The 10871-nt window shown below is 42.0% G+C and overlaps 1 protein-coding gene across 2 annotated transcripts; it reads left to right on the top strand.

The window, feature by feature from the left end:
• Positions 1–1181: 1181 nt before the first annotated feature.
• LOC311138903 (mitochondrial import inner membrane translocase subunit Tim17-A-like) lies at positions 1182–6500 on the top strand. Of its 2 annotated transcripts, XM_084173699.1 has the most exons (7): positions 1182–1282; positions 2253–2352; positions 3173–3236; positions 3353–3481; positions 5525–5635; positions 5779–5855; positions 6319–6500. In XM_084173699.1, exons 1-6 carry the CDS (start codon positions 1257–1259, stop codon positions 5850–5852), a joined length of 504 nt encoding a protein of 167 aa, XP_084029825.1. In that variant the 5' UTR covers positions 1182–1256; the 3' UTR covers positions 5853–5855; positions 6319–6500. The 2 variants fall into 2 exon arrangements, with proteins under 2 accessions (XP_084029825.1, XP_084029824.1); XM_084173698.1 differs by having other exon boundaries at positions 5779–6500.
• The last annotated feature ends 4371 nt before the right edge of the window (positions 6501–10871 follow it).

The following is a 10871-nucleotide window of genomic DNA, read 5'->3' as shown; positions in this document are numbered from 1 at the left end:
GTACCTTCAGGCTCTGATCAGTCCCTACACCCAAACGAGGGCATTGCGTTCATCCACCTCTGGCCTGCTGGCCCCCCTACCTTTGCAGAAGCACAGTTCCCGCTCAGCCCAGTCAAAACTGTTCGCTGCTCTGGCACCCCAATGGTGGAACAAGCTCCCTCACGACGCCAGGACAGCGGAGTCACTGACCACCTTCCGGAGACACTTGAAACCCCACCTCTTTAAGGAATACCTGGGATAGGATAAAGTAATCCTTCTACCCCCCCCCCCCCCCCCCCCCTTACCCCACCCCAAAGAAAGAAAGAAAGAAAACATATTGTAAAGTGGTTATCCCACTGGCTATAAGGTGAATTTTTGTAAGTCGCTCTGGATAAGAGCGTCTGCTAAATGACATAAATGTAATTTGCAGATCAGTCAGCCGGAAACCGCCTGCACTGTCGGCTGCAATGTCGAACAAGCCCTACAAAAAGGGTCTAACGGTTGTTCCGCGCCGAACTACGCAAGTGCAAAATGTCAAATCAAATGCACTCCTTCGATATAAAGTTGTTTTTTATAAAAATGTAAACGTGTCAGCTTGTCATGTTCACGAGATTGGAGTAAAAATATGTTCAACTACTTAAGACATTGTCTCAAATCTAAGTTGTGCATTTAGATTTCGAGAAAACTGAGAATAATTGTTCACTTCTCTCATTCGGCTTGTTTGACATGGCAGCCGACAGTGCCGTCGACTGTCGACTGATCTACAAATCACCTTGCATCATAAATAACGACTCATTATTATTTGTAGATCACAGTCACAATTTACCCACGATACATCACGGGTTTGATGCGCTCGGTCTCGAACACGGCCAGTGACTTCTCAACCCCCTGTCTGGTCTGCTTCGCAAGCATTCCCGGAAGTCTAGCGATGTTGCGCCTCTGGGTTTATAAACTCTGTGATTAAACAATAAATAAAAATGTAATAATGCAATAGCTAAATTATTTATTTAGTGATGACGTCGTCGTTCGTCCGGTTGTTGTTGGCAGTTACATTAGAGGGAACAAGCACAGACACAAAATCAAAAGTGGCTATATCCTAAAAATTCATGAAAACAAAAAAAATCGCTTTTTGGTATTAATTTAAGGTTAGGTTTAGGCATAAGTTTAGCAGTGTGGTTAAGGTTTTAAATCACATTTTTTGAAGATAAAATGGGCGGGGTTTATGACTTTGTGGCTGTGGTAACTAGTGACGACTGAGGGACCAGTGAAATAACAAAATGGAGGAATACGCACGGGAGCCATGGTGAGTCTTGGCAGCAAGCTAACTAAAGTGCAAGACAGCTTTACCGGTCTTGTTATTATGGTGTCCTAACATAATATATAATCTGTTAAAATATACAATCAATATATCGTTTATCAAAATGAATATTTAAAACCCCCAAATCCGAAGATATTCAGCTAAGCTAACGCGATGCTAGCTAATGAAATTAGCTAGCTATGACAGCTAGTAAACCATGTCCTTCGTTGCTAGCCCACTTCAGTGACCTTGTTGAGCGTTTAAACGTTGGTGTTTGGTGGTGGTGACGTTACATTCGTATAATTTCACGCATACGTTGTGTGATCCACATTATTCACCACAATTTAGTCGGATTAGATATTTCCCACGTTCACAGGTAACTAGCTAGCCCTGCTGCGTTAGCCTGCTCACGCTAACTAGTGATTGTGGTTGCTCAATCTATTCAGTGTGATGTAATGTCTGCATGCTCCATCCACATGAGAAAGTATAGCTACCTAATACATTAATATATCAAATTAAGTATAATAATAACTAACTTGCTATCTCACTAACGTTAGTCTACTCGCTAAGGTGATATGCTAGCTAGCAATTGTAAGGGCTAGCTAACAAGTACCGGTAATTTGGAAGGTATGTGTTGCTAGCTAGCTACCTGCTTAGCTACATTTCAAGCTACTACATTAGCTAAGGTTAACAAGTTAGGTAGTTAGCCTACCGATATCTAGTGGCAAACAAATATTTGTATAGCCAGTTTATACAACCCTTCAGACTACTTTACCCGTGGCTATGTATCATGCATTTTAAATGCTCCCTAGCTTCGATCCAATAGTTTTTTAGAGTTTTTACACATGTAAAAACTATCTTGGTTGCATCGAAGTTAAATGCACCCATGACCCTGAAGTGAAAAACTGGTAGAGACCTGTCACTGGTGTGGTTAGACCTGTCACTGGTGTTTATTGAACACACTGTGTTTTTGCAGTCCGTGGAGAATCGTGGATGACTGTGGTGGTGCTTTCACCATGGGGGCCATTGGAGGAGGGATCTTCCAGGCAGTCAAGGGCTTCAGAAATTCACCTTCAGTAAGTAAATCCATGTAAATAAATTCCCCCTTGTGCAAAATTAAGTTGACTGCTATGTTTGATATAACCTTTGGAATATGAAGGAACAGTTACATTTTAACTTATGAAATTGCCCGTCAGTTTACAGCCCTGTTTGACAAAGAATTTAGCGCAGTGCTGAATGAGTTGGGCATAGTGAATCGTAGCTCTCGAGAACCCAAGGTGGCTTACAGTCGTTCCCCGTCTTGGGTTCTCAGGGGATGGTATGGAGGACAGCTGGCTCCATGTGAACTACAATCCCAACGCTTTGTTTTAACATTTAGAAACTTTATTAATCCTCGCTAAAGTTACTGTTTTGGAAATCTTTGGAACTTAACTTTCATATAAGTGAGAGAGAATCTTTCAAATACAAAACATACACATTGCGCAGTTTAGCAAAGTTGCACCCAACTGTTTTCACACACCGCCTCTGCTACGGCACATCTTCTCACCTTGCGCTCGCATTTCCATTGTTCCATTCCACTTTTCTGTGGATTGCATCTGTTTCTCAAAATACAGCTGGGTGCAAAACGTTCCTAAACTGCGTACAGTAAGTGTATCTTTTGTATTTGAAAAATTATTTCTCGCTTATATGAATGTTAAGTTCCGAATGTTTCCAAAATGGTATCGCACGCGAGACGTATTTGCGTGTTAAACAGTATTTGGGCAGCGTCAGGGCATTTGCCTCACATGGCTAATGGAGACGTCTAATGGTTCAATGGAATGGAATTGGAGTCATGGAAAAGGGTTAAGTGAGGCGTGACGAATGAGGAGTTTTGATTCATCTTCTTTCTGTTCTCAGGGGATGAGCCACCGATTGAAAGGTAGCATGACTGCCATCAAAACCAGAGCCCCACAGTTGGGGGGTAAGTGCACATTCAAATTCAAACGTATTTGCCATATTTAGTTCTTATTTTATTCTCTGATTGCAAGGCATTGTTGCTTGCTCTGTCTGAAAGTGTGGATTCTGTTTTTGTTGTAGGTAGCTTTGCAGTATGGGGAGGCCTCTTCTCCATGATTGACTGTGGGTTGGTAAAGGTAAGGGAGAAAGAGGACCCCTGGAATTCCATCACAAGCGGGGCCATGACTGGAGCTATCCTCGCAGCAAGAAGTGAGTGATAATTTAACCCTATCAGTCCCGAGACCCCAGCAAAATCGCTTTTTGTTTATCTGAATTTCATTTATCTGCATGTCCAGCCCTTATATTTAGCCTCCCAATGAAGTGTTTTACCATTTTATTTTCAGGACAACCAGGGCTACAAGTAGAACACAAAACAATTTGACATAAATAATTGCATTCATAAGTTTTATTAACAAGTGTCAATAAAAAAATGTCGGCCAAAGCAAAAACCTGATAAAAATGAATTTATATGAATGCTGTAAGTACAGAAATTGTTTCCTCACTGGGAAATGAATATCCAACTAGTCAGTGACAGCTGTGCAGAGTTTGTGACGGCAACTGTGAGCTTATTACAGTATTATAGACACTATGATGATCTTCTATGTAGAAGAACCCCTTACCTTCTAACAACTCTTGTGTAGCGTGTGAGCGTCATATAGCAAAACCTGTCTCTGCTTTTCATAGATTTTTATAGTTTGTAGCTCAAACATTCATACTCTACAGAAATGTTTGTAAAAAGACCCGGCCCCTTGACTTTTTCCACATTTTGTTACGTTATTGCCTTATTCTAAAATGGATTTAAAAAATATTTTCTCAGCAATCTACACACAATACCCCATAATGACAATGCAAAAACAGGTTTTTAGAAATGTTTGCAATTTGAACTAAAATTAAACAGAAATATCACATTTACATAAGTATTCAGACCCTTTACTCAGTACTTTGTTGAAGCACATTTGGCAGCAATTGCAGCCTCGAGTCTTCTTGGGTATGACGCAACAAGCTTGGCACACCTGAATTTTGCACAGCTATTTTCAGGTCTCTCCAGAGATGTTCGATGGGGTTCAAGTCTGGGCTCTGGCTGGGCCACTCAAGGACATTCGGAGACTTGTCCCGAAAGCTACTCCTGTGTTGTCTTGGCTGTGTGCTTAGGGTCGTTGTCCTGTTGGAAGGAGAACCTTCACCCCAGTCTGAGGTCCTGAGCACTCTGGAGCAGGTTTTCATCAAGGATCTCTCTTTACTTTGCTCCGTTCATCTTTCCCCCGATCCTGACTAGTCTCCCAGTCCCTGCCGCTGAAAAACATCCCCACAGCATAATGCTGCCACCACCATGCTTCAACGTAGGGATGGTGCCATGTTTCCTCCAGACATGATGCTTGGCATTCAGGCCAAAGAGTTCTATCTTGGTTTCATCAGACCAGAGAATCTTGTTTCTCATGGTCTGAGAGTCCTTTAGGTGCCACTCTACCATAAAGGCCTGATTGGTGAAGTGCTGCAGAGATGGTTGTCCTTCTGGAAGGTTCTCCCATCTCCACAGAGGAACTCTGGAGCTCTGTCAGAGTGACCATCGGGTTCTTGGTCACCTCCCTGACCAAGGCCGTTCTCCCCCGATTGCTCAGTTTGGCCGGGCGGCCAGCTCTAGGAAGAGTCTTGATGGTTCCAAACTTCTTCTATTTAAGAATGATGGAGGCCACTGTGTTCTTGGGGACCTTTAATGCTGCAGAAATGTTTTGGTACCCTTCCCCAGATCTGTCCCTTCGACACAATCCTGTCTCGGACTCTACGGACAATTCCTTCGACCTCATGGCTTGGTTTTTGCTCTGACATGCAGTCAACTGTGGGACCTTATATAGTGTGGCTTTTCAAATCATGTCCAATCAATTGAATTTACCACAGGTGGACTACAAGTTGTAGAAACATCTCAAGGATGATCAATGTAAACAGGATGCACCTGAGCTCAATTTTCGAGTCTCATAGTAAAGGGTCTGAATACTTATGTAAATACGATGTCTGTTTTTTATTTTTAATACATTTGCCAACATTTCTAAACTTGTTTTCGCTTTGTCATAATGGGGTATTGTGTGTAGATTTGAGGGGGGGGAAATAATTGTATCCATTTTAGAATAAGGCTGTAACTTAACAATGTGGAAAAGGGGAAGGGGTCTGATTTACTTTCCCAATGCACTGTAAATGTTGTATTTTAGTATATTGGTTTACTGTCAAGTCTTTTTTTCTGATTTCTATATTGTTCAGATGGACCAGTGGCCATGGTGGGCTCTGCAGCAATGGGAGGTATACTGCTGGCGTTGATTGAGGGTGCTGGAATCCTGCTCACTAGATTTGCTTCATCACAGTTCCCAACTGGTGAGTGTCACTGAGGAACGCCGTCTTATGCTGTAGTTGATTCACAGGGCTGCATAATAAAGGCTTATCGAGAATGCAAATGACTGCCCAGTCGTCTTTTAAATAGATTATTCCTGATCTCATCTCTTCTCCTCTTTCTATAGGTCCCCAGTTTGCTGAGGAGCCAGCCCCCATGCCTGCCCCCTCCTATGGAGGAGACTACAGGCAGTACCAGTGAGAGGCCCCTCTCCCCCTCTGGGCCTTTTTGAATTCCTTGCTGAAGTTACACCGGGGAAATGGAGGGCAAATACTACACAATACGCAATTGCACCTAACATTATGGACTGGGTCAGAACTGAAGGGCAATGTAATACCCTACCCTGCAAGTGTGCCAGATATACTGGAGCTGATGTTGAGTCAAGCACACTGCCATGGCTATGTCAATGTCAAGTCAAAGATGGACTCTTCTAAACTTGTATCATGTTTTTCCATATGTATTTAAAGGCTTTCCTGCATTTGGTATGTTTTGCTTATTTGCCTTATTGTTCATTGTGTTCTGTGCTTGTGCTCACCATTTTGGTAAATGAAAAATGTAAACGGGCGTTTTATTAATTGCTATTATTGAATGGTATAAATGGCAAACAATTCATTTTTTTATAGTGACTTATTTATTTTGTAGTAGTTGATAATTATATGCTTTATAGTTTTACAGCAGGAGAGGAGCAAATTACTGCTGGCAAATGATGTTTGAGACAGAAGGATGGCGGTGCAAAACTATGGACAGGACAAACCTCACCAATTGCTCAATGATCCTCATGCAAGGGGTTGATACAACGTATCTGTATTTAAAATTGAATTAAACAAGAATAAAATTAGTTAAATACAATTATTTTGTAGCTTTTATTTCAAATTATCACAGAGTGCAACTTCATTTTCGACACCGAAAAGGCTTGAAAAGCTGTTTGATACCTGTTGGTGTATGGTTATTGAGTATGCTCATAATGACTGTAAGTCGCTTTGGATAAAAGCGTCTGCTAAATGGCATATTATTATTATTATTATTATAATCATGTGGATTGTGCAGCTACTCTTCCTGGGACCATACAAATCATGAAATGTGACATAAGAACAAGAAATATAACTAAAAGGTTCTGTACTGAGAAAAAAAAGACAAATTATTCTAGACCCCATTTAGATTCCATACCGTCTAGGCTCAGTTACATACAGTATACACAGTGCACAAAACATTAAGGACACCTGCTCTATCTATGACAGACTGACCAGGTGAAAGGTATGATCCCTTATTGATGTCACTTGTTAAATCCACTTCAATCGTGGTCAAACGTTTTGACAATGACACAAGTATTGGTCTTCACAAAGTTTGCTGCTTCAGTGCACTGTTTTTAGATATTTTTGTCAGATGTTACTATGGTATACTGAAGTATAATTACAAGCATTCCATAAGTATCAAAGGCTTTTATTGACAATTACATTAAGTTTATGCAAAGAGTCAATATTTGCAGTGTTGACCGTTCTTTTTCAAGACCTCTGCAATCCGCCCTGGCATGCTGTCAATTAACTTCTGGGCCACATCCTGACTGATGGCAGCCCATAATGGCATAATCAATGCTTGGAGTTTGTCAGAATTGGTGTGTTTTTGTTTGTACACCCGCCTCTTGAGGATCGACCACAAGTTCTCAATGGGATTAAGGTCTGGGGAGTTTCCTGGCCATGGACCCAAAATGTCGAGGTTTTGTTCCCCGAGCCTCTTAGTTATCACTTTTGCCTTATGGCAATGTGCTCCATCATGCTGGAAAAGGCATTGTTCGTCACCAAACTGTTCTTGGATGGTTGGGAGAAGTTGCTCTCGGAGGATGTGTTGGTACCATTCTTTATTCATGGCTGTGTTCTTAAGCAAAATTGTGAGTGAGCCCACTCCCTTGGCTGAGAAGCAACCCCACACATGAATGGTCTCAGGATGCTTTACTGTTGGCATGACACAGGACTGATGGTAGCGCTCACCTTGTCTTCTCCGGATGCCCCAAACAATCGGAAAGGGGATTCATCAGAGAAAATTACTTTACCCCAGTCCTCAGCAGTCCAATCCCTGTACCTTTTGCAGAATATCAGTCTGTCCCTGATGTTTTTCCTGGAGAGAAGTGGCTTCCTCGCTGCCCTTTTTGACACCAGGCCATCCTCCAAAAGTCTTCGCTTCACTGTGCATGCAGATGCACGCACACCTGCCTGCTGCCATTCCTGAGCAAGCTCTTTTATTTATTTATTTATTTCACCTTTATTTAACCAGGTAAGCCAGTTGAGAACAAGTTCTCATTTACAACTGCGACCTGGCCAAGATAAAGCAAAGCAGTGCGATAAAAACAACAACAACGCAGAGTTACATATGGAATAAACAAAACATACAGTCAATAACACAATAGAAAATCTATATACAGTGTGTGCAAATGTAGTAAGTTATGGAGGTAAGGCAATAAATAGGCCATAGTGCAAAATAATTACAATTTAGTATTAACACTGGAGTGATAGATGTGCAGAAGATGATGTGCAAATAGAGATACTGGGGTGCAAATGAGCAAAATAAATAACAATGTAAATAACAATATGGGGATGAGGTAGTTGGGTGGGCTAATTACAGATGGGCTGTGTACAGGTGCAGTGATCGGTAAACTGCTCTGACAACTGATGCTTAAAGTTAGTGAGGGAGATAAGTGTCTCCAGCTTCAGAGATTTTTGCAGTTCGTTCCAGTCATTTGCAGCAGAGAACTGTAAGGAATGGCGGCCAAAGGAAGTGTTGGCTTTGTGGATGACCAGTGAGATATACCTGCTGGAACGCATACTACGGGTGGGTGTTGCTATGGTGACCAATGATCTAAGATAAGGCGGGGATTTGCCTAGAAGTGATTTATAGATTACCTGGAGCTAGTGGGTTTGGCGACGAATATGTAGTGAGGGCCAGCCAAGCTCTGCACTGGTGGTGCCCCGATCCCGCAGCTGAATCAACTTTAGGAGACGGTCCTGGCGCTTGCTGGACTTTCTTGGGTGCCCTCAAGCCTTCTTCACAACAATTGAACCTCTCTCCTTGAAGTTCTTGATGATCCGATAAATGGTTGATTTAGGTGCAATCTTACTAGCAGCAATATCCTTGCCTGTGAAGCCCTTTTTGTCCCAATGATGACGGCAAGTGTTTCCTTGCAGGTAACCAGGGTTAACAGAGGAAGAACAATGATTTCAAGCACCACCCTCCTTTTAAAGCTTCCAGTCTGTTATTCTAACTCAATCAGCATGACAGAGTGATCTCCAGCCTTGTCCTCGTCAACACTCTCACCTGTGTTAACGAGAGAATCACTGACATGATGTCAGCTGGTCCTTTTGTGGCAGGGCTGAAATTCAGTGGAAATGTTTTTTGGGGATTAAGTTCATTTTCATGGCAAAGAGGGACTTTGCAATTAATTGCAATTCATCTGATCACTCTTCATAACATTCTAGAGTATATGCAAATTGCCATCATAATGTAGCTCAGTTGGTAGAGCATGGCGTTTGCAACGCCAGGGTTGTGGGTTCGATTATCACGGGGGGCCAGAATGAACACAAAAAAAAAGTATACACTCACTAACTGTAAGTCGCTCTGGATAAGAGCGTCTGCTAAATGACAAAAAAAAAAAATTAACAGGCAGCAGACTTTGTGAAAATTTATATTTGGGTCATTCTCAAAACTTTTGACCACGACTGTAGATGAAGGGGTGGAGACAGGTTAAAGAAGGATTGTGTGCCATTCAGAGGGTGAATGGGCAAGACAATCGATTTAAGTGCCTTTCAATGGATATGGTAGTAGGTGCCAGATCACCGGTTTGTGTCAAGAACTGCAATGCTGCTGGGTTTTACATTTTAGTCATTTAGCAGACGCTCTTATCCAGAGCGACTTACAGGAGCAATTAGGGTTAAGTGCCTTGCTTAAGGGCACATCGACAGATTTTTCACCTAGTCGGCTCGGGGATTAGAACCAGCGACCTTTCGGTTACTGGCACAACGCTCTTACCCACTAAGCTACATGCTCAACAGTTTCCCTTGTGTATCAAGAATGGTCCACCACCCAAAGGACATCCAGCCAAACAATGGAGTCAACATGGGCCAGCATCCCTGTGGAATGCTTTCGACACCTTGTAGAGTCCATGCCTTTGAAGAATTGAGTCTGTGCTGAGGGCAAAGGGGTGGGGAACTCAATACTAGGAAGGTGTACTTAATGTTTTGTACACTCAGTTTACATGTCAGTACACACATACACACAAAATATTTAGGTAAAATAGGGGAGCGGCGTTGTGCCATGAGGTGTTGCTTTATCTGTTTTTGAAAGCCAGGTTTGCTGTTCATTCGAGCAATCTGAGATGGGAGTTCCATGCAATCATGGCTCTATATAATACTGTACGTTTCCTTGAATTTATTCTAGATTTGGGGACTGTGAAAAGACCCCTGGTGTCTGGTGGGGTAGGTGTGTGTCAGTGTTGTAAGTTGACTGCAAACAATGTGGAAACATTTTTCAACACAAAGTTTCTTATAAAAACAAGAAGCGATGCAGTCAGCCTCTCCTCTACTTTTAGCCAAGAGAGACTGGCATGCATAGTATTGATATTAGCCTTCTGATTACAATGAAGACCAAGACATGCTGCTCTGTTCTGGGCCAACTGCAGTTTTTCTAGGTCCTTCTTTGTAGCACCTGACCATTTGACTGGGCAATAATCAAGATAAGATCAAACTAGAGCCTGCAAGACTAGATTTGTGGTGTGTGGTGTCAAAAAAGTAGAGCATCTCTTTATCACGGACAGACTTCTCCCCATATTTACAACCATTGAATCAATATGTTTTGACCATGACAGTTTACAGTCCAAGGTAACACCAAGTAATTTAGTCTCCTCAACTTACTCAACAGCCACATTATTCATTACCAGATTCAGCTGAGGTCTAGAACTTAGGGAATGATTTGTACCAAATACAATGTTTTAGAGATGTTCAGGACTAGTTTATTACTGGCCACCCATTCTAAAACTGACTGTTTAGGGTTGCAGTGATTTCCCCAGCCATGGTTGCTGAGGTGCACAATATTGAATCATCATTATCCATAGACATACACGCTTTACTTAAGGCTAGTGTTAGGTCATTAGTAAAAATAGAGAACATTAGAGGGCCTAGAGAGCTCCCCTTTAGTACACCACACTCTACATGTTTAACATTAGAGAAGGTTCCA

The sequence above is a fragment of the Coregonus lavaretus genome (assembly GCF_964263955.1).
Source record: "Coregonus lavaretus genome assembly, chromosome: 12".
NCBI lineage: Eukaryota > Metazoa > Chordata > Actinopteri > Salmoniformes > Salmonidae > Coregonus > Coregonus lavaretus.
The sequence above is the reverse complement of the archived record's forward strand: the minus strand, read 5'-3'. Positions and strand labels throughout refer to the sequence as shown.

What these genes read in the sequence shown, in the direction of transcription:
- LOC311138903 (XM_084173699.1), top strand. Translation starts at nt 1,257, where the DNA reads ATGGAGGAATACGCACGGGAGCCATG. An exon ending in GCTTCAGAAATTCACCTTCA is followed by an intron (nt 2,353 to 3,172) that starts GTAAGTAAATCC and finishes TTCTGTTCTCAG; the next exon opens with GGGATGAGCCACCGATTGAA. An exon ending in CAGAGCCCCACAGTTGGGGG is followed by an intron (nt 3,237 to 3,352) that starts GTAAGTGCACAT and finishes TTTTTGTTGTAG; the next exon opens with GTAGCTTTGCAGTATGGGGA.